Here is a 24,257-nt window from a genome sequence, read left to right as displayed (position 1 = left end):
GGCGGCAAAATGGCCAGAGGAGAGATGTCCTTGCAGCAAAGTGGTGGCTCAACGCCGGTGGAAGTGACCAAATGACCTAGATGTACGTATCTTGGGAACCAGGGGATCCACAGATCTGAAAATTGTGCGGTTTAGCTCCAAAGTCCCTTGGTAAAAAATAAAGGGGGGGTGGGCGGAAGGAGGATCGAGGAGGGGAAACTGCCCCTTTAAATCCACCAGATCTGAGGTGGCAAGAACGTCCTTACCCAAGAGATCAGTTCCTGCTATCAGAAACTGAAATAAATGAATGCGGGCGAAATGTCTTACATTGTGTTATGGATCAAATCTCAGTAGTAGCAACGTCTGTCCATACGTTCTCATTGAATGCGCAGTATATATCTTTCTGTAGGTAACAACAGACATCTTCCATTTTCCAGGTGGTGATTGGAGGCATCAACATTGACTTCGTAGCAAAGGCCGTTAATAATAATATGGTGGTATGACACTTCACTACTCTATACTATCCAAAATCCCTTCACATTTCATTCAAAAACACGGCATTGACCTGAAATAAAAAATATCACTTGTGAGCACGTTCACGTCTCACAGGTCTGCAACCCGGCCTTTCCCCATTATCTCTTAGCATACAGTGCTTCCACTGCAGCCAGGGATTCTGGGTAATGACATGCAAATGAGCACACCATATCATTGACACAAAAATTAGATACCTTTTCAGCCAAAGACTGTGGCAAGATAACTGCACCATACGGTACTGCAGTAATTCTATGCACCAGTAGGGGCCGCTCTTTGCTTTTGAGTAGCAGTATTACTCTCAGATCATCATCCTCATGTCAGTGGAACCTCCCAAATTGTCATCACGATCACCTTCTAGGCCTCGGCCATGTTACTTGCTTGCTGGCGGAAGCGCGCTGAGGCACGCTCCCGCTCAGCACTGAGCCCCTACAGCCGCAATTAGAGCGGCTTTAGTAGGGGCTCACCTGCGCTTCCGCGCGCTTGCGGAAGCGCAGGTCTTAGGGGAATTTAAAATTCCCCCGCTTGCCGGCGAGACAGGCCGGTCACGTGAGCGGTTCGCCCAATGAGGGCGAACCAGCTCCGTGACGTCACTGGCCCGCCCCCGGCCAGTGACGCGCCCGCCCCCGGACCGCCCCCGGACCGCCCCCTGACGGCTGCTGAGAGCGCTTGCGGTAAGCAACCGCAAGGCCAGGGAAAGCACCCGCTTTCCCTGCGCCTCAGCGCGCCTCAGCACGCCAGCAGGGACCGTGGACTCGGCCTTACACAGAGATTCCATTTACCTGGGATCATCCTCTTCAAAGGCAGAACCAACAGGTCCACCTACAGACTTCCAATGGGATGATCAGAAACATTACTAATAAGTGAACGAACAGGCTGAGAGCTTTCATACTGTACAACATTACCTGAGCATATTGCCTTTATTACTGTGTATATGGCTTTTATTACTGTGTATATGACCTTTATTACTGCGCATATGACCTTTATTACTGAGCATATGACCTTTATTACACAGCATATGACCTTTATTACAGAGCATATTACTTGTATTACTGAGCATATGTTCAGAACACCATTTGTATGGCATTGATCAGTGGACAATATGCAAACTCGATCCTTAAAGCAGCAATACAGGTTTAATTTATTTATTATTACAGGTTTTAAGCAGGGGGTCTCCGGAGATGAACTCTGTTAATTTCAGCTCCAGGGACCCCCTGCTTCCTGAGATACTCACTTCCGTAGCTGTGCCGGTATCTATGCAGGCAGAGGAACTGTGTGCCTACCATAATGGCGGCGTTGAAATCTCCCCGGCATGCGGTCCAATAGGAATCTGTGGCGTCATCCAGTGCGGCTTCCTATTGGCCCGCGTGAACGGGATATTTAAACTCCGCAGAGATACTGGCCCCGCTACAGAGTTAAGTATCTCTGGAAGCTGTGGGTCCCCAAAGCTGAAAATAACGCAGTTCAGCTCCAGAGACGTCCCTCTTCCATCCTGTAATAAAAAAATTAAACCTGCGCTGTGGCGTTAAATAAAGTACGTATTTCTCCGGCCATTCCATTTTTCTAGCCAAGATCATCAAGCAACAAAAGACTATTTTCCCAGCGACTTAAATAGAAACTGTAGTAAATATATTAAAAACACACGGAAGAGAAGCAGCAAATCTTCCTGCTGAATAATCGGGTGGATTTAGACGCTGGCATAAGAAATATTAATTTTATTAAAGGCCTGAGTGTGCATACAGTGTGCCCCAGTCGTGCCACACAAATGGTGCTTGGGCTTTAGTCCATCTTGTTACTACCTGTATTGGGAGCACCTATATTTATTTGACATATACTTTGCTGATCCCGATTTTCAAGCAAATGTAAAGCAAACATGTATTTTTATGAAACCTCTTCCTGACCCTGGTTCAGCCTCCAGACGCCTCGGCTGCACTGGTCATGCTTCGGGAAGTTTCGGTTCATGGGTTTTAAATGCCCACCAGTCTTGCCTTGTTGGCAAGTCGATCAGCAGCTCCAACTTCACTGCACACATTTGGTGGGCCACATGTCTTCCCAATGCTGAAACAGAAGCTGAGGATGACTATTTTTACCTTAGCCCAGACCTGGGGATCTCCTAGAACACGGGAGGGCCAACTCCAGTCTTCAAGGGTCACCAACAGACCCAGTATGAGGGGTATTCCTGCTTCAGCACAGGTGGCTCAATCAGTGCCTTACAAATTCCTCAAATGCAAGTCTCCTCTAGGACAGAGGTACAAAGTAGCGCGCTACTCTCAAGTTCCCAATGCAACTCTTCGTTTATTGTGACAGCCAAGAAGAGAGGAGAAACAACGTTCCAGGTCCCGTATGGATTTTTTATCAGACTGAGCCACTGATTGAGCCACCTGTGCTGAAGCAGGAATATTCCTCATACATGGCCTGTTGGTGGCCCTTGAAGACTGGACTTGGCCGCCCCTGTCCTAGAAGAATGAGGGGTGCAGTCATGCAACATGATTCACAAAGAATAGGCAGACAGAGGGACACATTGTGGCTTTGATGCTCACTAATTGAGACCAAAACAAAACAAGGACATCCATTATTTCCCAGCTGGAATTCCCAGCCCTGGGGTGCAGGCCTCAGCATATTGCGTAAGTGCCTACGAGAGCGCAGAGAAGTGCCAATGGGAGGAGCATCCCTCCTGATTCTGCTATGTGATTTGTTCTTGCAGTTTGGAGGACAGACCAACCCTGGCAGAGTTCACCAATGTATCGGGGGTGTGGGCAAGAACCTGGCAGGTGAGCAGGACAGCGGGGGAAGTCTCCGGTGACATCACCAGCACGCAATATTACATCTATCTAATCCAGGCGTGGCCAACTCCGGTCCTCAAGAGCCACGAACAGGTCAGGTTTTCAGGATATCCCTGCTTCAGCACAGGTGGCTCAGTCGAAGACTGCGCAACCTGTGCTAAGGCAGGGATATCCTGAAAACCTGACCTGTTGGTAGCCCTTGAAGATTGGAGTTGGCCACGCCTGCGCTAAAGGGACTCGTTCTCCTACACAAACACTTCCCTAATGATATAAATCTGTAGTTTAAAGGAAATAAAACTCAGTTAACATCACCTTCCTAGCTCATGAATGTCTAATGTGATTCCCCCCCTTAAGCAAGCGATTAACACCGTCACTGCCTGTGGAGGCTGCAGTGCATCACTAATCTTTGTAAAGCATTGTAGCCTCCCTGGCAATGTAGGGGTTAATACATAGAAAAGAACGACGTGCATATTCTGTTTTCTATGCCAAAACCCAGTCGTACAGCAAAGCCAATGGCTATTACCTAACCAGCTGAAGCACAGTGAATAACCATAGATCAGAGGCGGCCAACTCCAGTCCTCAAGAGCTACCAACAGGTCAGGTGTTCGGGATATCCCTGCTTCAGCACGGGTGGCTCAATCGAAGACTGAGCCTGTGATTGAGTCACATGTGCTGAAGCAGAGACTGATTGAACCACCTGTGCTGCAGCACGGATATCCTGAACACCTGACCCATTGGCAGCACTTGAGGACCGGGGTTAGCCACCCCCAACCACAGATGATGCCCATGGTTTCTGCACGGTAACTGTATCTGTTCCATTTGCAGATGGTTTAAGCCGCCTGGGAATGAAGCCGCTCTTTATATCAGCCCTGGGACAGGATGAGCACTCACACTCTGTAATGCGATACTGCGGTCACATGGTGAGTCTGTGCGCGTCGGCACTGGGTTCCATTCCAATCTTGGCAGGCCCCCATGGCACTAATGCGGTTGATGAACCAACAATGGAGTTGGTCATAGATGGAAAATAGTAGTGTAGAGAGCTTTTTAAATCCTGGGAGATACATCTGTCACAGGGCCGGCTTGATGGCAGGGCCATCGGAGCAACTACAGAAGCCCCACGCTCTTCCTTGGGTCACTTCCGGATGGTCTCCCTCCAGCGCCGCCGTCCCAACCGCCCCTCGAGTATGACTCCGGGGAGTGTAAGTGGCCCCACACTCCTGGTTTGCACCCGGGCCCCATAGTTTTCCAAGCCGGTCCTGCATGTGTGCAGATAAGATCCATGACACAGAGTCAACTTCCGACATAGACTCACATCCATGACATAGGAGTGGCCAACGTCAGTCTTCAAGGGCCACCAGCAGGTCAGATTTTAAGGATATCCCTGCTTCAGCACAGACTGAGCCACTTATTGTAAAAAAAAAAAAAAAAAAAGAAAGCGGTACTTTTTGATTTATTGCATTATTTTGCTTATTTAGCTAGCGTTTGCCTGTATCACAAGCCCTTTGTAAAGTCTTTACTGTATTTGTTTAATACCCTCTGCCGGGAGGCTGTTCAGTGCGTCCACTACTTTTCAGGGAAGAATTGCATGGTGGCGTTTTGTTCACTTGATTTACTTATTAAGCCTGAGTACGTGGGATTGATGCCTGAAAGCATCAAAGGGTAAATGACAAGACACGGAGCGGCTGCAATGTTGTCCGCGGCTGTTAGAATAACTCTTCCTGTTGCAGGACATGGCTGGCGTGGCGCGCTTAAAGGGGCACAGCTCAGCCACGTACTGTGCGGTGATCACGGAGAGTGGGGAGGTGAACCTCGGCCTTGGGGATTTCGCCATCCACCAACAGATAACAGAGACCTACGTAAGAATGACACACTTTCATATGCCTTGTATCAGTGGTAACTGTAGCAAGCTCGCACACAGGGCAGATTTTAAGCATGCCAACAAACAAGACAGATCTGCTGCTTCTATTGCATTAGGGGTAATGTACACGTGATCGGGAGGTATGTGATCGGGATTGGGAATTCCCAGCCTGTTGGTTCCCATTGATAATGAGAGTTGGTCTATCAGCAAGCCAATGAGAGTTAGCCTTTCTATCAGCAAGCCAATGAGAGTTAGCCTTTCTATCAGCAAGCCAATGAGAGTTAGCCTTTCTATCAGCAAGCCAATGAGAGTTGGCCTTTCTATCAGCAAGCCAATGAGAGTTGGCCTTTCTATCAGCAAGCCAATGAGAGTTGGCCTTTCTATAAGCAAGCCAATGAGAGTTAGCCTTTCTATCAGCAAGCCAATGAGAGTTGGCCTTTCTATCAGCAAGCCAATGAGAGTTGTCCGAGGTTCGAAGAAGTAACCGTTTCCTAATAAGTGTTGCACTCGGGGTGCGCTTTGCGCAGCGAGTATATGATGACCACCCATGGCGCCTGCAAAATGATGACCGGTGGGATGTTTTCCGGCCACATCTGGTTATCTTTGTTGCATTGAACAGCTCAAAGGTATGGCAACTTCTATTGTAGGGAGTTTCCTGTGTGGTAGTGCCCCGATTGGCACTACCAGAGTTGAATTAGTTCCCCCTTCTCTGAGAAAGACAAATCGGGTGAAAGAGCAGACATTTTTAGCCAGTTTTACGAAATAAATAATTTTTGATGAATTCCACAAAATTGCTTTTTTTTTTTTGTGCATAGCGTTTCTGGGCGATTTCGCACGAGAAATCTCGCAGTGTAAGGAAAAGTCTTTAATGGAGAGAGCGTCTACGATTAAAAGAGTGACACAAGTGAAGAGGGGGAGAGCGAGAGAGAGGGAATGATGGAGATAAAAGGGATTGGATAATGAATAGTGTGTGTAGACAGTGTTACATAAGCAATGAGTCTATCCCAAGTACTGTCAACAGATAGATTAAATAGATTAAAATGGCATCCATTAGCTCTGAGAAGATGAACCAGTAATGATCCCTACTCCCAAATCCTGGGCTCTCAGGAATGCAGTGGGCACGAAGCCGCGCTCCCCAACACCCACTTTGTTGCTAAGAATAAAGAAGCAGCCAAGCTTCCTGATGACGGAGTTATCCTGACACGCTTTGCAAACCACAGAGCTAACCAAACAAACGCGCTTCACGCAGACCCCCCATCCCTCCCCCCCCCCCACACACACACACACATGGAAGATGGAAACTGTGAGGTGATGGAGCCTGGGAGGTCGCCCCTCCAGGGATCTGCACTTGATTAGGGATCCAGATGTGAGTAAAAGTTAAGAACGCAGTCACACGCCAGGATGCTCGGACTGCCCTGTTACAGCCTCATAGTCCTGGAAGTGGAAATTAAACACTACAGATTTCATCCAAAGGCAGCTTTTTATTGAATTACATGAGGTAGAATTAGGGCCGGCGGCCAACGCGTTTCGGTGCCGGCCATACAAGTCTGTCTTCAGATGAAATCTTTAGGGCCTGCTGGTGATTTCTACTTGCTATACGCTTCATTTGGGAACTTAACCCAGTATAGCTTCTTTAAGTGCCAGAATACCAACTTTCCTCTGTTATCGCCTCTAATTTTTAACGGGGATGTTTAACCCTTTGCAATGTAAAGAAAGAGGAGAATCAGGTAAAGTAACTTGGGATGCCCTAAAAAGGGGGTCTGTGGTAAAGGAGAGTACAAAAATGGGCGCTAAGCAAGAAATCCTGGTCAAGGAGTGATGCCTGATGAAGGTGCATGTGAACCGAGACGTTGGATGCAACTCTGACTTTTAGTCATTAAATAAGCTTTTTTGCTACATTGTGAATTTTCCAATCGTTTGGTGTGCTTGGCTTCCATTTGCACAACTCTTTGCAATGACACCTGTGACGACAATAGGGGGGAAGCAAAAATGTTTCAGAGCCTGCTAACATCTGACTGATAAACTGTCTCATGAATATCTGTTGAGAAAAAACAAGTGATAGACAGCACTCACAAAATAAGATAATCTCATGCAGGTTGCAGGGTGCAAATAAAGGAACAAAAAGAAGGACCCAATTCCTCCTAAATAATTACAAAACAGTAATAATAGTTCCAGCACTCACTGACTAGTAGAATGAATCTCAAGAGTAGGTAATTGCCAAATCAAAAAAAGATATTTAATGTCAACACAAGTCAAATCCACGGAGCGATGTGACCAACACAAAAGCGTCTAAAACAGATACTGCAAAAAAATATAGTATGCAAAAACCAGAATATCACACAATGGGAGGTGGGAGTGGGGTGGAGGGAGAAACAAGGGGGGGGGGGGGCAAAAAATGGGGATAAGCAGGGGGGCAACGTTTCGGGGACAAACACCTTCCTCAAGCCCGTTCCCTCAGGACCCCAAAAAGGAACACAGAGGTACTTCCCTTCCCCAAAGCCAAAACACAATGAAACAGCAACCCTAGCAGATTAGCACACAAAGCACCTCTAAGTAATCAATCTAAGACTATGACAGAGAAAAAGCAGAGAGAATATAACTAGTGTGAAATCAGACCACAGGGCATAAGACATCTAGCATAATCACAAGCACTTCTCCTCTCCTGCTGCAAGGGTGACCCCCCCCCCTTGTTTCTAACTCCACCCCACCCCCACCTCCCATTATGTGATATTCTGTTTTTTGCATACAATGTTTTTTTGCAGTATGTATTTTAGACGCTTTTGTGTTGGTCACATCTCCCCGTGGATTTGACTTGTGTTGACATTACATATCTTTTTTTGATTTGGCAATTAAATACTCCAGAGATTCATTCTACTAGTCAGTGAGTGCTGGAACTATTATTACTGTTATGAATATCTGTTGTTTCATGTGGGATTTTGTGGTGCCCTCTCAGGAAGGGGATGGGATGAAATAGAAGTGCGACGAAGACTGAAGATGACTTGATGGCTATTTGGTTTTGGATGCTCCAGTTCTCTGTTCCCCTAAATCTGTATTATCTCTCAGGTGTCTCAGTTTGAAGACAGCCTCCGCAGAGCTCGGCTGGTGTGTATAGATGGGAACGTCCCTGTGTCCACCATCCAGTATGTGTGTGAAATCGCCCGGCAGAGCTCAGTGCCAGGTCAGTGGGCGCCAGAATTGCCAACTGAAGTAATTGGGCTCAGGCATACTAGGGAGAGGAGAAAGTATGGACCTGGGGGAGGGAGGGGAAAGAAAATAGAAGGTATGAGCACTGGGGAGGGGGCAGGAAGGGAGTATAGGGAGGTACTGGGCCTAGGGGCATATAGGGAGGTAATGGGCCTGGAGGTTGGGGGGTATAAGGAGGTAATGTGGGGGGGGGGGTTAAGGAGGTAATGCGCTTGGGGGGATAAGGAGGTCATGGGCCTGGGGGCAGGGAGCATAGTGCACATAGGTGCAGCATGGGCTTACCTGAGGCACTTGGTTTTGCCCATTGGAGTCCCTACGAAAGGGGGCGAGGGGTAGAGGGACTCTGGAGGACCTACAGGACCCCTGGAGGGCCACAGAAGGGGGGGGCCCGAGCCTAAAGGGACTGCGGCAAGAGAAGCGGAGGTGCGGGCCATTAACGGGAGGGTCGCCGTTTGGGGGGCCGGGCCACTTGACTGACCGGGCAACCGGGCAGTCCCAGCTATTTCCCCCCCTGTTGGCGTCCCTAAGTGCGCCCATATACCTGGCATTGCCGGTTGTCTATTTCAAGCAGCACAATACTGACCCGGCAACAATGAACGCCGGGCCCTAATAATGGGGCACGGCACAAAAAAAAAACACTGTTATCACCAGGGATTGTTTTTTTTCTATGTTTCCTTTTCCCTTTTTTTGTTTTTCTGAATGTTTTTTTTTTATAAAAAAAAAAATCTGGGTTTATCAGCGTTAACAATGAAAAAAATGGACGCATTTTAATTTGGTGTTTATTTATGCACCTATATAACATTTCCATATGGGTCCTTGTGTTACCTTTGTCTTCTACTGGTAGCTAGGCTGCAGGAACAGGGGTAACTCATGGGAAATGATGCTTCATTTCCATTTTTCATCGGTTTTAACCAAAAGTGCAAGGGGATCAGCTGATGGTGTTTTACGGTTAAAACCTAAAATCGTTATCCTACGTATAATGTAAGTGAAATCAGCATATACCGGCTATCAACTCCAGATCAGCAGTGGTATAACTGGCCAGAACTTCACATCTTACTCGGTTAACAGACCCGCTGATGGGAATACCAAACCAGGACTGGCTCATTATAATGCGGGTGACCTGGCGTTAGTTAGGATCTTTGGGACAATTAGGGGGACGCCATTTTAAAAAGCTTCCTAATACTTTTACGCAGTGATAACAGAGACCGACGTGTTAAACACAGGTCCCTTATTCTTTAAAAAGAAATGGAAATTTTAGGTCTGGAAATAAAAGTAGATGCTCCCCGTGCGTACTCCCTGTGCTCGCTCCATATGTGTACCCTGTGCTCGCTCCGTGTGTGCACCCCATGCGTATTCCCTGTGCACCCTGTGCTCGCTCCATATGTGTACCCTGTGCTCGCTCTATATGTGCACCCTGTGCTCGCTCTATATGTGTACCCTGTGCTCGCTCCGTGTGTGCACCCCATGCGTATTCCCTGTGCACCCTGTTCTCGGTCCTTGTGTGCACCCTGCGCTCGCACCCTGTGTGTGCTCCCTGTGCTCACTCCGTGTGTGCTCCCTGCACTCGCACCCTGCGCGCACCCCATGTGTGTGCTCCCTGCGATCGCTCTGTGTGCGTGCTCACTGTGTGTGCTCACTGTGTGTGCTCCCTGTGCATTCTATGTGTGCTCCCTGTGTGCGTGCTCACTGTGTGTGCTCCCTGTGCATTCTATGTGTGCTCCCTGTGTGCGTGCTCACTGTGTGTGCTCCCTGTGCATTCTATGTGTGCTCCCTGTGTGCGTGCTCACTGTGTGTGCTCCCTGTGCATTCTATGTGTGCTCCCTGTGTGCGTGCTCACTGTGTGTGCTCCTTGTGCATTCTATGTGTGCTCCCTGTGCTTGCTCACTGTGTGTGCTCCCTGTGCTTTCTATGTGTGCTTACTGTGTGTGCTCCCTGTGCATTCTATGTGTGCTCCCTGTGCGTGTGCTCACTGTGTGTGCTCCCTGTGCATTCTATGTGTGCTCCCTGTGCTCCTGTGAAACAAAGTTACTGCCAACGTACAGAAAACCGGATGTCAGTAATTGGGTAATAACCGGTGGGCGGTATTACATGGGGGTAACCCCACATGTTAGTGCCACTCTATAGGTCTGTAGCCATCTTTCTCTGCCTTATGTTGAATGCAGATGGGGTGTCAAAGATGCTTCCTCCTATTACGTTATTCCCCTGGCTTTTAGTCTAATGCCAGATATTGATGAGATTTACTGTCCCCTGTCCCCATTATTAGAAAGCTATAGGGGAAGTGCAACCTGATGCATTCTTGTTTTATAGTTTGCTATGAGCCCACAGATGAGAACAAAGCTTCCAAACCTTTCCTCTCAGATGGCTGGACAGCACTGACCTACATCTCCCCCAACCTGAGAGAGCTCATCTCCATCAACAGGACCTTGAGGTACCCGATACCCTATGGTAAGAGACACAGCTGCCTTGTGTAACGGGTGCTCGCCACAAACAGGGCGCGACCGCGAAGCCGAGGTGGGAATGTCGATACACCGTCCGGATGCGGGACTCGTCGTCTTGGGTAGCTGGGTCAGGTTAGAAGAGCAGAGTGGTAGGAGGACAAGACAAGGTCGAAGTAGTGGGGAGGTACAGGTCATTAGGGTCCAGGATTGGAGAAAGCAGCCAAGGCTAGGCCTTGTGACCAGCACGTCATGTATTGTATTGTATGTCTTTATTTATATAGCGCCAAAAGTGTACTCAGCACTTCACAAAGAATACAGTGCAGGGAATTATAATAATACAATAAGTGCAGCAAAAATCAGACAATGGGAAAGGAAATCCCTGCCCCGAAGAGCTTACAATCGAAGAGGTTTGAGGGGAACTTACAGAGACAGCAGGTGAGGGAATAAGTGCTGTAGATGGGTGTGCTTGGCCACAATGGGTGGTATAAGTGACTGTGGGACAATAGCCATGAGTGCAGGTTTTGGGATGCTTTATTTGTTGGGTGAGTTTTCAGGTTAGTCAGTGTTAGAAAGTAAAGTTCTCACAGTTGTAAAGTTGTTGTTCAGAGTCCAGATCTTCCTCCAATCTCAACTCCAAGATTAACTCTGCCACACACTTAAATGTTACACAGCCATGTGGCTCACAGCCATGGTATCCTGCCTTAAGTATTCTAAAACACAGCCACATTGACTAATAATTAAGGGAGGGGTCTGCCTAATCAACTCAGACCCACCAAATTGTTAATTACATTTTAGGATCTTGCAAATTGATAGTCATGTGAGACTATGTTCATCCAACTTCCTGGTGGGAAAGGCTTAGCCAAAATAGCAAGACGAGCCAATCAGGCGCTGAGCTGCACAGCAGGCAGGAACAAGGATGGCTTCAGGAACAGATGCAGGCAACTACTAAGCCCAGGGAGAGATTTGCTAGAAACCAATATGGCCACAACAGCCAGGTAAGGGCAAGTTCCAGCAAAACCCTGGGCTGGAACCCTTACACCTTGTGAGTAATTGCTCTTTTCCGTGCATTGACTTCATGATTCTTCCACAAGAGACCTGACAGGCGTTGCAGACAGAGCCTTGCAACGCAGTGTTGCAAACCTCTTCTGCAGTGAAAGAGTCGGGCTGTTTCATTGGAATATTTCTGTGCCACTTTGCTTGTAACTTTCCAAAGCAAAAGAATACAATGTCTGCCGGACTTCTGGTTCTAATTTATTGATGCAGCCTCCATGTGTGAGCACCAGTTAGGAAAGTGGCAATGATAAGGGCAGTAAAACATGATAAGGATACACTTCAAAAAATGATTCAGAAACACTTTGACTTTTCTCATTATTTATTTTAAAGGTGTCAACCACCCAGTTTTAACCTAATACACACGTCACTGCAGTTAGTTGTATTTGATCATATGTGGACCTGATGATTTCATGAAAGAGGCTCACATGGACAGAATGAACGTTCCCTGCAGGAATATCAGAGCTCAAGTCAATGGCAATTAACACCGGATCGAGCTCTAGTGCTGCTATGGGAGCCTTGTGAATCCCAACGATAGAAGGTAGAGTGTCAGGTCTTTACCAATCATTACATTCCCGGTAACCAACCTCGCACTGACGAGACCCAACAGGTCGAAACAGCGCTCTGTGAGTAGGGTTACTGACTATGCACTTCTTTAACCCCGGATGTGCTGAAAAGCTATGTAATACGGCAGGCATCAGCTTATAGGGGTCTCATGTCAAAATGGACAAGAAGCAAAAGGTGACACTGTCACTTGCAGTGGAAGCAGTGTATGCGAAGAGATAATGGGGAAAGGCAGGTTCGGGGACTTGTCTGAGACGTGTCAATGTGCTCACAAGGGGTATTTTTATTGGCATTAGAAATAACGGATAATGAGCTACTATCACTACAATAATAAAGACAAATATAGCGCTATAACATGGCGTGCGCGCTTAGTCACCTTTCTTATCCACACCTTAGACTACAGAATATACTTTTTTTGAATTAGTTTTTGCCTTGTGTTCGTGGGTTTCACTTGTAAACTAATTATATATCCTAAGTATTGGCTTTGTGGACTTGCAAAATGCAGCACACTTTATGCACATGTCTTTAAACATAAGCATAAATATACATACATTATATGCCTAAAATAATATTTCCCTACCCTTGAGATTTTTCAAACATGCAAATACATAGCATTTAATTATGATTTCCTGACCTGGATTAACTTGGGCTGCAGGTCTGCCTGGTAGAGTTTATGGTCCATATGTAGCACCCTTCTGTCATAAAACACTTTATTGCCCATTGTCTTGAATATTATGTAGGTTTCTTCCAGCAATGGAAGGTGCCTTATAACGGCTTACTAAATGGGACCCTCTGTGTCTCATTAACTTCATGGAAATATCCCTTTATCGAAACCAATTATCTAGCTATTTCTTATTAATCTGTGGTTTGTTTTTTTACCATTTATTTTTTTTAAGCTGAAAAACAACTGATTTTTTTAAATAGGATTTGTGATTCACACTGTTTTGTTTTTAAAGGTGTTGTATTGTATTGTATTGTATTGTATGTCTTTATATAGCGTCAAAAGTGTACTCAGCGCTTCACAAAGAATACAGTACAGGGAATTATAATTATACAATAAGTGCAGGACAATCAGACAATAGGAAAGGAAATCCCTGCCCCGAAGAGCTTACAATCTAAGAGGTTTAATGGGAAACTTACAGAGACAGCAGGTGAGGGAGTAAGTGCTGTAGATGGCAGTGCTTGGTCACAATGGGTGGTAGGAGTGACTGAGTGTGGGACACTAGCCATGAGGGCAGGCTATTGGGATGCTTAATTTGTGGGATAAAATTTAAGGAAGGTCAGTGTTAAATGAAAAGGTTAACACCATTTACAGGGGAAGAGGTGGCAGGGAGGCATGAGTGAGATCTGGCTTAAGGCTTAGGGAAGATCCCCAGCAGCAGGAAGGAGTAGATAGAGGGTGTGAATAGAGAATTTGTGTGGGTGTTTTTTTATTGAGGGGTAAAGAAGTTGTTGGGAGAGAGGTGTATAAATAATGGTGCAGTGGGGAGTGGGGATGTTGTAGAGAACAGAAATGCTCACAAAGGAGTGAGGAAACAGTAAACTGAAAAAGAAATAGGGAGGGCCTAGTGAGATGCAGGAGGAGAGAGATCCAAGGTACTGGAGGATAAAAGTGTACAAATAAATCACCAATGTTAAAAGTTAATGTCTCACAGTGGCAACGTTGTAATGCAGAGTGTTTTATCTGTTAGCGGGGCAGAGGCAGTTTCACACACAAATGACCAGATATATGAGAGGGGGCAGGGTTGAACCCGGTAGCACTGATTTATTTGTTTTGTGGTTCTGGTTACACGCAGTTCACCTATTGTAACAAAGTAACAGGCCTCATTCTAAAGCATTACATCCAAACTGCCAAATAATAATATTCAATATCTTTTTCGGTATAGTGCTGACCGTGGTGCACACAGCGCTTTATAGGGAACGTTTGCATGTAGAATGAATCCCTGAGAATGAGCCTAATTTTGGCACCAGAGGTACAGGGAGATAATGTGACCTTGGCCAAGGTCACAAGGGGCTGATACTGGTGTTTAGACCATTCACCCACTTTAAAGGTAGTGACATTACCACTGACCTACGCCTGCGTTCCTAAATATCTGATGTTACACGGTTTCTCGCTTCAGATACCCCGCGTGAGTTAGATGATATTATCGATACAGCGATGACTCTCTCCCTGCCGCTGCTGCAGCATTTGCGTTGTGTAGTTGTCACTCTGGGGCCTCATGGAGTGCTCTTGTGCGGTCACAGCTACGGGGGAGCTTTGTCCCTTAGCCCAAACACCAAGGTGAGTGTCGCTGACCTGTCGCTTGCTTGGTTTTAAGATGAAAAGCAAATAGGTCGTTTGGCTTTCAAAGGGAATTTTATTTTTAGGATTTAATTTTAGTTTCATATGGGGTATTTTATTTTAGTTTCAGAAAAGTGCTGTGTAGCTGACTTACTTTAGAATTTGTTACTAAGTATTAATTGTAATGATGGTTTTAGTTTCAGAAAATAATCTAGTTTTCTATGGTATGGTTTTCTGCACGATCCCTCTGCTTATTCCTTCTCTCTTTTAGATGGATCCGGGTGAGCTGTGCGCTGCACATTACCCAGCAGCCAGTACATCTCCACAGGAAATCATCAATGTATCCGGAGCTGGGGACAGGTAAATTGAGGCCTATAGCGCAAACAATATGGTACACAGTGGTGTAGACATGGTAAAGAAAGCAGCAAGCCCCATGTGTGTTACAGGTACCCACAAGCAGGGCTGCTGCCAGATTTCCCAGGGCCTAGGACTTAGAGCTTCGACTGGGGCCCCTCTGTGTCGATGGTCTTGTGAGCCCCCATCCTCTTTCACACCTCCTCGCGAGCCACCTCCTCTTTCCCCCCCCCTCTCCCCTATTTCTCTCACTCTCCCACCTCTCTACTTCGCTCACTCTCCCTCCTATGTCCCCCCTTCCACTCTCTGTTGTCCCCCACCTCCCTCAGTCCACCCCCTCTCTCACACTTCCCCCCTCCACTATCACTTAATTACCAACCTCTCACTCAATCCTGCTTCCTCAACCCCCCTCCTCACACTGATACCCTCCTCCTCCTCGTCACACACATCCCCCTCCCCCACAGTAATTATCACCCACAATCCCTGCACCTCCCTTGTCACTCATAAAATACAATACCCCCCTTCCCTTCCCAAACACAAAATGCAATACCCCTCTTCCCACACAAAATGCCCCCACCACCCGCAGGAACAGGGGAGAGCGTGGGCCCGACAGCAGCCAGAGGCCCGGTTGCCAGACCCAGAAGTTGGGCTTGACCTCTGATCAGGCCCAACATCCAGCACCGACTGTTCGGGCTCCCCAATAGCCAATGGGCCCGGGACACTTGTCCCGGCTCCTCCCCCTCCCCCCTGTCGGAGGCCTTACCAACAAGTGCTCTCATCAAAATCCACTTACATTTTTACATTATTAATACATTATCGATTATTATAATGTATATGGAGTCTGAATATCAACTCAAAGAAAACTTTGCATTTGCACCATTTTATTCCTCCTGGTTGAGCCATATGTAAGAAAATGGTTAATAAAATGTACACCACCTCAAACCATTTTTTTAAAATGCAAAGACGAGGGAGAAAATGAGATGCAGAATTTGATATATCCCATTATATTATGTGTGCCATGTGACACCTCCACAGCTCGTCTTAGTTCCAGCCACATATTGAAAGCTGGGGGCAGCAGTTAACCTTGATATAATTGACCCTAATATAACATGCTGTTTATGTCTTCCCCATGCTGTAGAATATTTTAGCCAGACAGAGGATGAGACAAGAACTCAATATCAATGGTAATAGAGGTGGGGTACTTAGCTGCCGGTGCGCTGGTCCTGGGGAGCTCCAGTAGTTCCTGTAGTCCCAAATGTTCCAGTACAAAGAAGAAGCAGGCACACGGTCTAACTCAAAAGGAGGTTTAATATGCCATAAAGTCCAACATTTCGGCAGTCTAATACTGCCTTCACCTTGATAAAGGCAGTATTAGAATGCCGAACGTTGGACTTTATGGCATATTAAACCTCCTTTTGAGTTAGACTGTAGAATATTTTAGCCCCATTTCTTTGAAAGGAGCTGCACTCTTCAGGGAAGATCTCTCCACAGCATATTCACTAGGCCCTTAAATGACCCCTTAATGTTTCTGCTTAATTAATTTTTAGAATGAGCAGTTATATTATAACTAATGGCGGGGCCTGTGCAGAATAACTTGTTTATATTTTAAAACGTCTTCACTGGAAAAACAAAATACAGTGTTGTGTCTGCAAACACAATCAGAGTTAATACTATACAGCTACTGTACTTCAACGCCACTCCTGGCTGGGGAGAAGGAGCGGCTCAGTGAGTAAAGACTGACTGGACCCTGGTTCAATTCCCCATGTCGGCTCCTTGTGACCATGGGCAAGTCAATTTATTTCCCTGTGCCGCAGGCACCAAAATCATAGATTGTAAGATCATCTGGGCAGGGACCTGTGCCTGTAACATTCCTATGTTCTGCGTACCGCGCGCATTATTGTAGTTAAGAGAACTAGGAGAAAAGCGCTATACTGTATGCAATAAAGTTATTATTTATTATACATAAAGATAAGGAGGGTGGAGAGTGGAGAGTGTAGGAAAGTTATATCTATAGTAGCAATTAAAGCCTATTAAAATAGTGTATACATATGTTATTAAAACAAGTACTGCTTGAAAACCCAGGGTAATTATCTTCCATAAAAAAAGTTCATATATTTAAAGTAAATATTCTATTGTTTTGGCAGGGACTGTGTCTGTAACATTTCTATGTGCTGCGTACCGCGCGCTATGCTGTCATTGTGACGCGCTTTGACTCCTATTGGGAGAAAAGCGCTACATGAAATAAAGTTATTCAAGTTCTTATTACAGGCATTATGTTGGCTTGTATGTTTTTTGTTTGTGTGGTAGAAATTGTACAAAGCTATTTAAGATGAGCTAAACTCAAAAGATATATTACAAAGAAAACTAGGCAGGGTTCATACATGGATCAACACATCGACCTTGATGAGCCACATAACCTTGAAATTAGAACTGCAGCTAAGTGCTTGAGGGCTGCAGTGACCAGTAACAATACAAAGCAATGAGGATTGGGAGGCCTGGGATGGGTTAGAGGCGGTCATCCAAGGGCTGGTTACTGCATTTAATCTGCGGGTTTGTGTTGAAAATGGGAGAGAGGAAGAGGCATTAGGCTGCACTTATAGTGCTGGCGACGCGACCGATTATGTCACCCGTCACCACTGGCGAAAGTTGTAATTTTACTTTTAGCGACGTCGCTGGCGACAAGGCCGGTGACTTCACTAAAAGGGGTGGGCCGCGCAATTTGATTGGTTTAGATATAGTCACATGTGGCGACTGTCTCTAAAAAAATCAAATTTACCCGGCTTCCAAATTTTTAGACGCGACGTTGCTCCGTGACTCGTTGCTCCGTTGCGCTTACTATAAGCGCTTGCGACAGAGTCAATTAATTTGTTTTGGAGCGACGTTGCGTTGCGTCGCGGGCACTATACGTGCAGCCTTAAGAGTGCGTGTGTGAGAGGATTCAAATAGGGACCTAAGAACAATTGAAGTGGGAGAGGAGTGACATCATTATAGCTTTGAAAAACCTCTTACATAAAAGGGAATAAGAAACACCTGCTGGGGAGAAAAAAACGTTTAATTTTCCATGGTGGGAGGGATTTGGAAAATTCCTGAAGGACAGGGGTAGAGGGGAAGTTCGAAGGTGGGGCCAGTCAATCGAGCATCCTACACAGGGTTATATGGGATCCTCATCCAACCCATCCAGCAGAAATCACCCTAAAAAAAACAAAAGTGAAATCATAACAAACAAATCGGTCACATTGTGCTGATCTAGCTATTTATTATTATGTTTTTTTGCTTTTCATTTTCTCCAGAAATGTTAGTTTTTGCTGGTTCGCCCCCGTTTATTATATCTCCGGCTTCAGAAGTTACGATGGCAACCTAAAGTTGTCTTTAGGGTAGCCAGGTGGCTTCTCCAAAAATACTGGACTCAATGGTGAAAGTTGCGTCAGGTCACTATGTCCAGGGAGGTAATACCGGACACATACATGTCCAGTATTACAGTACCTCTTATTTTTCACTGGACAGAGTGTCCAAATACAGGACAGTCCGGTTCAATACTGGACACCTGGCAACCCTAGTTGTCTTAATGTGTGCGGTGGGAGCTGCCATGTTCATTTCCCTGGGAGAAGAATTTGTTGGCAAAGGATATCCAGAGTGAAACTTCAAAAGTGCGTGACAGTGGTAAAAAGAAAGGCTTTTTTTCCCTTTTAAGGCCAGTAAAGAAGATTGCTGCTTTAAGTAGCTGTGGGGCCTAGATAAGGGACAGCTCCCACCGCTTATCTGTAACATTAGGGGCTATCAGGCAAAACTATGTTTTGTTTTCCGTTTTTCTCTGCGGTTCTCTTAGCCAACTGCATGTTAATAGAACAAGAAGAGGTTTCCTTTCATTATCTTTCCAAAACATCCCTGAAATCATCTTGCGTGTGTTTGCTGCTAAGAAGACATTATTACAGTGACTGTGGAAACATTTCCAAACCGTCAATAAACAATTCAGCCGCACGATATGCTGTGAGCCTGGGATTCTGGGAAGTCTGCGCGGTTATATCATTGATAGAGAGCCGGAAAACACCTTTGTGTGCTAGCCCAGGAGGGCTCAACTTCAGTCCTCAAGCCCCATCCCCCCAACAGGTCAGGTTTTCACGATATCCCAGCTTTAGCACATGTAGCTCAATCAATCCATACTTCAGCACAATCAGTCCCTTCTTTAGCACAGGTGGCTCAATCAGTCTCTGCTTCAGCACAGGTGGCTCAATCAGTCTCTGCTTCAGCACAGGTGGCTCAATCAGTTCCTGCTTCAGCACAGGTGGCTCAATCAAAGGCTCTGTCTTCGACTGAGCCTCTGATTGAGCCACCTGTGCTGAAGCTGGGATATCCTGAAAACCTGACCTGTTGGGGGGGGTGATATATCAAGGCAAATTTGGAGCAAAATTTAAACAGATGACAAGATTTTTATCTGGTGTCGGCATCAGTGTATCAAGGTCTTTGCTCCAGGTTTTGTGCCATGTGCCCAGCTTGCGAATTTAAATGCCAGTAGGAGGAGTTTACATGATTATAATGTGATGTATCAAACTACTTCTCTGCGTGTCTCTTTTTTACCTTGTATTTGTGTCTATAATCCGCCAGGTCATGCGTGTTGTACACTTTTCTGGCACAGAAAATTGAGCAAAGCGGCAAACCGAACTCATATTCGCACTTTCTTTCCGTGGATACGTTTCTCCCACTGATAAGTTGACCCGTGAGTGGGTAGTGTAAATGTGTTTGAATGCTGGGGTTTTCTGCTTGCACTCATGCTGTGGATCTTCCTTTCTCCCCTGCAGTCTCATGGCCGGTCTCCTGTCGGGGGTACTTGCCGGATTGGACACAAACACTAGCGTCCGGATGGGTCTCCTGTCTGCCCGCCTCTCCCTCCTCTCCCACTGCCCCATCTCTCAGCACATCAGCCCGGCCAGCATCAGTCAGCTGCAGGTGGAAGCGCTCAGCTGGCCCAAGCCCAGACTGTGGGGCATTGGCCCATCTGATGGGACATCATCTCTCACTGCTAGCCGTAAACAGAAGTAATATGATGAGGGCTCTCTCTGTGCCACCAGGAGTTCGTTGGGGGGGGGGGGGGGAGTGGGGGTCGAGGGTTTTGGGAGAACACAAATGGGACGCTCAATATTCCATGATTTCCATGTATACAATGCACAGGATATTTTCATGTAATGTATTACGTAGTGAAAAAAACAAATACCCAGCGCACAAAATGCCGTGTAAATATAAAAACGTGTATAAAATGTCAATGTAAGCGAGGAGTACAGAAATAAGAGTAAATAAGTGACAGCAGTGTGCCAACTAAATACTGGATACATGACCTTAAACCAAGGTGAAGGTGATGAGTTGGCTGCTAGGCCACGAAAAGATGGCTCACAGTTTAACAGCCCAGCACCGAGGCTACAAGGTATTAAACATACAATATAGTAATATTTGGAGCATAACAGAGTCCCATTGTAAGCAAAACTGTATAAACGGAGCAAATATCCCATGTCGGCGGTTAGCGAGGTTCAGCTGTTCAAGCAGAGGGTAGAATCCACCTACGTCACTTCAAGCACTGCAGCGCTGGGTAGTAGACGTACTAGGAAAGCCCTTTAAACTCTGCACATAGGAACCAGAGCGCTAGCAAATTGCCAGAAGGGGGAAAGGGAGTCAAAATATAAAATACTCAAGTATGGCATCCAACGCGTTTCGTAAGACAACACCTCCCTGATGAAGTAAGTGTTGTCTTATGAAACATGTGCACTAATATATTATTTTGCATACTACACTATGAGTTGTGCACTTTTTCCTCTTGTTTTTGTTCCAATGCTTAGCAAGGCAGCCAAGGGGTTACTGCATTTTTATTCCTTTTTTTGTGTCTTTTTCTCTTCTACTCACTGTACATTTTTGGGTTAAAGTGGTAGTACTGCGAGCTAAAGAGTACAGCGACCTTTATCCCTAAATCTACATTTTAATTCTCCTAGACTATCCATCTGTAAATTGTTTGCAAATAAGTGGGCCCCTCTTTGTTGTAACGGATTCCGATCTCTGCGTTCGTGTATAGTAGGACCCTCTGCAAAGCATGTGAACCAAGGTAGTTAACATAGAATTCCCTTTCCTTTTGCCCCTTAAAGGAACAATCCGCCCTAACTAACCTCCATTTTTATTATAGGATTGGATGCGTGGGTCGTCCAGAGTTGAACCACACTGTTTTCAGCCCTGGGGACGTCCCAGTTCCTGAGATACTTACTTGTGAAGTGACTTCCTGCTTTTTAAAGGGGATGTAAATGGTTATCCAATAGGAAGCGACCACCGATGATGTTGCAGCTTCCTAATGGTCAGGGATTTAGCAGCCATTTTGTTTCCCCATCAGGGCAATTTGAACCTGGTAACTTCACTGTTAAGTATCTCGGGAACCGGAGCATCTCCGGAGCTGAAAATAGGGGCGTTTGGCTCAGGTGGACCTCGGTTCATACCCTGTAAATTAAACAAATGAGGGGTGAAAAAAAGTAGGAGGAACTGCTCCTTTAACATTAACTAAAAAAATGATGCCTTGTCGTGGTAATGAAATTTTTTTGACGTAAGACAAATATGCGGAACAATAAAAAATATCTATAAAACTTGTTAATATCTGAGCTGATTTTTAGAATATTCCAGGTGGCAAGCTGCAAGTATACTAATGAAGGTAAAGTTGGCCAATCTATTGCAGGAAACATTTTGAAGTCCAAACAAAAGAGCCACTTTGATAAAGTAGAATTCTCCGGGGTCTCTTCTATCAAAATCTGAATAGAAACATCCATAGGAACAAAGATTGACAGATTTTAAATGGAATGATTGCCAAAAATGATATTTCTTGAGTTTGATATCCGCACCCCTCTATTCAATAAAGTGAGAAGTGGGGTAACAGGTCAATGGAAGTTGATGCATTGTTGACTTCATTGTGTATATTTCCAACATTGATACAATGAACTCCTTAGGTGTTGAGGGGGGATATATATTTAAAACCAGAGACAGAACATGAAACACAGACAGAGCTCAGTGCACATCCAATGAAACTTATACATGGGGCAGTGCCTAAATATATATGTATAGTAGATATCTTTTGAATAAAATGGTCTTTTAGTTTAACTCTTTGGCCAAAGTGTTGTAAGCCCTTGAGCCACTACACGGCAGACCACATCTCAAGGGTACCTAACACTAATATAAATTCTTAATAACCTGTGCATTACCAGGAAGAATGATTTATAATAAATCTGTCAAAATTAGTTGCATAGTTCTAAGTCTGATTGAAGCTCTTATTAACCTGTACATTGCCAGGAAAAGCACTCTGTATTAGATTTGTCATAATCAAACTGCAAGCAAGAAAGTTCCCCTGAGAGTGGGAGATGCAATGGAGTGAGCTTTTAACCATTTAAAAGTGGGAGGGGGTGAGCTTCAAACTAGGTAGGAGGAGCCACCCTCCAATCAGCTACGACCAGCTGAACAAGAATTGTAAAACATACAGGACACCTACAAGCTCATATTGAACCCCCAAAATAACCACAACATATATATATATAAGCATATAAGTGTCACAGAGGAGTGCTACTGAGCATGGCAATATATATTTAAAACCAGAGACAGAACATGAAACACAGACAGAGCTCAGTGCACATCCAATGAAACTTATACACAGTACAGTGCCTAAATATATATGTATAGATATCTATTAAATAAATGGTCTTTTAGTTTAACATTTTGGCCAAAGTGTTGTAAGCCCTTGAACCACTACACGGCAGACCACATCTTAAGGATACCTAACACTAATATAAATTATTAATAACCTGTGCATTACCAGGAAGAATGATTTATAATAAATCTGTCAAAATTAGTTGCGCAGTTCTAAGTCTGATTGAAGCTCTTATTAACCTGTACATTGCCAGGAAAAGCACTCTGTATTAGATTTGGGGGTTCAATATGAGCTTGTAGGTGTCCTGTGTGTTGAGGGGGGAGTAACAAATTCCACAGGGGTGGAAAGTATGGTTAGTATGGATGTCAGATTCAGAAGACTGAGGCCTCCAGTCCCCAGATAGAAAATCAGCCTTATACAATGTGAGTCCCGGACTCACAGAGCTCCGTTAGGGGAGTTATCCTAACTCAGCGTGACACTAAGTCTTGCCACATTACCTCAAAAGCGCAAAACGTGACATTAAGTCATAGTTTCTCCCATAAAGAGCGTTGTCGTGTTGACCAACAGCCATTAGTGATAATGAGGAGAAAGAGGCATTTACCCTAACATTGCTTATCCACAAAAAGTCTGCTGTTAGAGCAGGGACTGAACTTTATGTTAGCTAAGTCATATCGGAAATTGGTGTAACTCTCATCCAGACACGGGAGGTGGTGTGGAGGGGGAGAAGGTGTAGAGGAGGGGAGGAGATCTTCTATTTTAGTACCCAGTGACCTATATACCTCGCAAAATACTCCTGTATATAATGTAGAGGGATACCTGTGAATACATTGGGGTTAACTGGAAAATATGCAAAGTATATTCAAATTAGAACATTTCCCAAATGCCTCAAGTGTTTTCACAGGTATCTCTCCACATGTTGTATAGAGGAGCGTTTTTGGCGATATATAAGTCAATGGGTACTACCACTCCTCCTGCTGCCCCTCTTCAGGGCTTGGATGGGAATAAGTCACGTTATTGGAAGCTAACACAACGTTGCGCTACAATAATGTGACATTAAGTAGAGTCTAATGAGATATACAACGACTGATAATTTTGCATATAAATATCTTTGTGTATGTGCGTTGGCCTCGGGGAAAATATGTCTGATACTGTTTTAGACGCCAAGTGATAAAGTTCAAGCGCACATTTCACTTGAATTCAAAGTGATATTTAAAGAGAATTATTATTCGAAGAATGGAAGTGAATCAACAAAAGTATTTTGTGAAACATTGTGTAGAAAATAAACCACAATAAAAAAATGTGTAAGTCACAGCCATAAGGATAAGTGCTGCTCCGATGTAGTCAAATGTTTCCCAATCGTCCTAGCTCAGGGGTGGGGAACGTCAGGCCCGAGGGCCGTATAAGGCCCTCAAAATCATTTGGTCTGGCCCTGCTAAGGCAACTGCTATAACCGGGGTTGCGCTAATTAAAAAAAAATGGCCACCGCGCGTCTGATCGGGAGGAGGGAGGAGGTGGTGTGAGGCGCGGGCAGCCCTACACGATCCCCAGCAGCCAC

The 24,257-nt window shown here is 45.4% G+C and overlaps 1 protein-coding gene across 3 annotated transcripts in view; it reads left to right on the top strand.

The window, feature by feature from the left end:
* LOC142496176 (uncharacterized) overlaps positions 1-23,043 on the top strand; it is a 50,999-nt gene extending 27,956 nt beyond the window's left edge. The window contains exons 11-19 of one of the 3 annotated variants that reach the window (XM_075602659.1): positions 417-476; positions 3,215-3,281; positions 4,119-4,213; positions 5,021-5,149; positions 8,215-8,329; positions 10,714-10,800; positions 14,528-14,688; positions 14,960-15,048; positions 19,839-23,043. In XM_075602659.1, coding sequence (XP_075458774.1) covers positions 417-476; positions 3,215-3,281; positions 4,119-4,213; positions 5,021-5,149; positions 8,215-8,329; positions 10,714-10,800; positions 14,528-14,688; positions 14,960-15,048; positions 19,839-20,079 — 1,044 coding nt within the window. In that variant the 3' untranslated portion in view covers positions 20,080-23,043. Of the gene's footprint in view, positions 1-416; positions 477-3,214; positions 3,282-4,118; positions 4,214-5,020; positions 5,150-8,214; positions 8,330-10,662; positions 10,801-14,527; positions 14,689-14,959; positions 15,049-19,838 lie in introns of all 3 variants that reach the window. The other 2 variants (XM_075602660.1, XM_075602658.1) reach the window with 2 other exon arrangements.
* Positions 23,044-24,257: the final 1,214 nt, after the last annotated feature.

The sequence above is a fragment of the Ascaphus truei genome, chromosome 5, assembly GCF_040206685.1.
Source record: "Ascaphus truei isolate aAscTru1 chromosome 5, aAscTru1.hap1, whole genome shotgun sequence".
NCBI lineage: Eukaryota > Metazoa > Chordata > Amphibia > Anura > Ascaphidae > Ascaphus > Ascaphus truei.
This window is presented reverse-complemented; position numbering and strand designations above follow the sequence as displayed.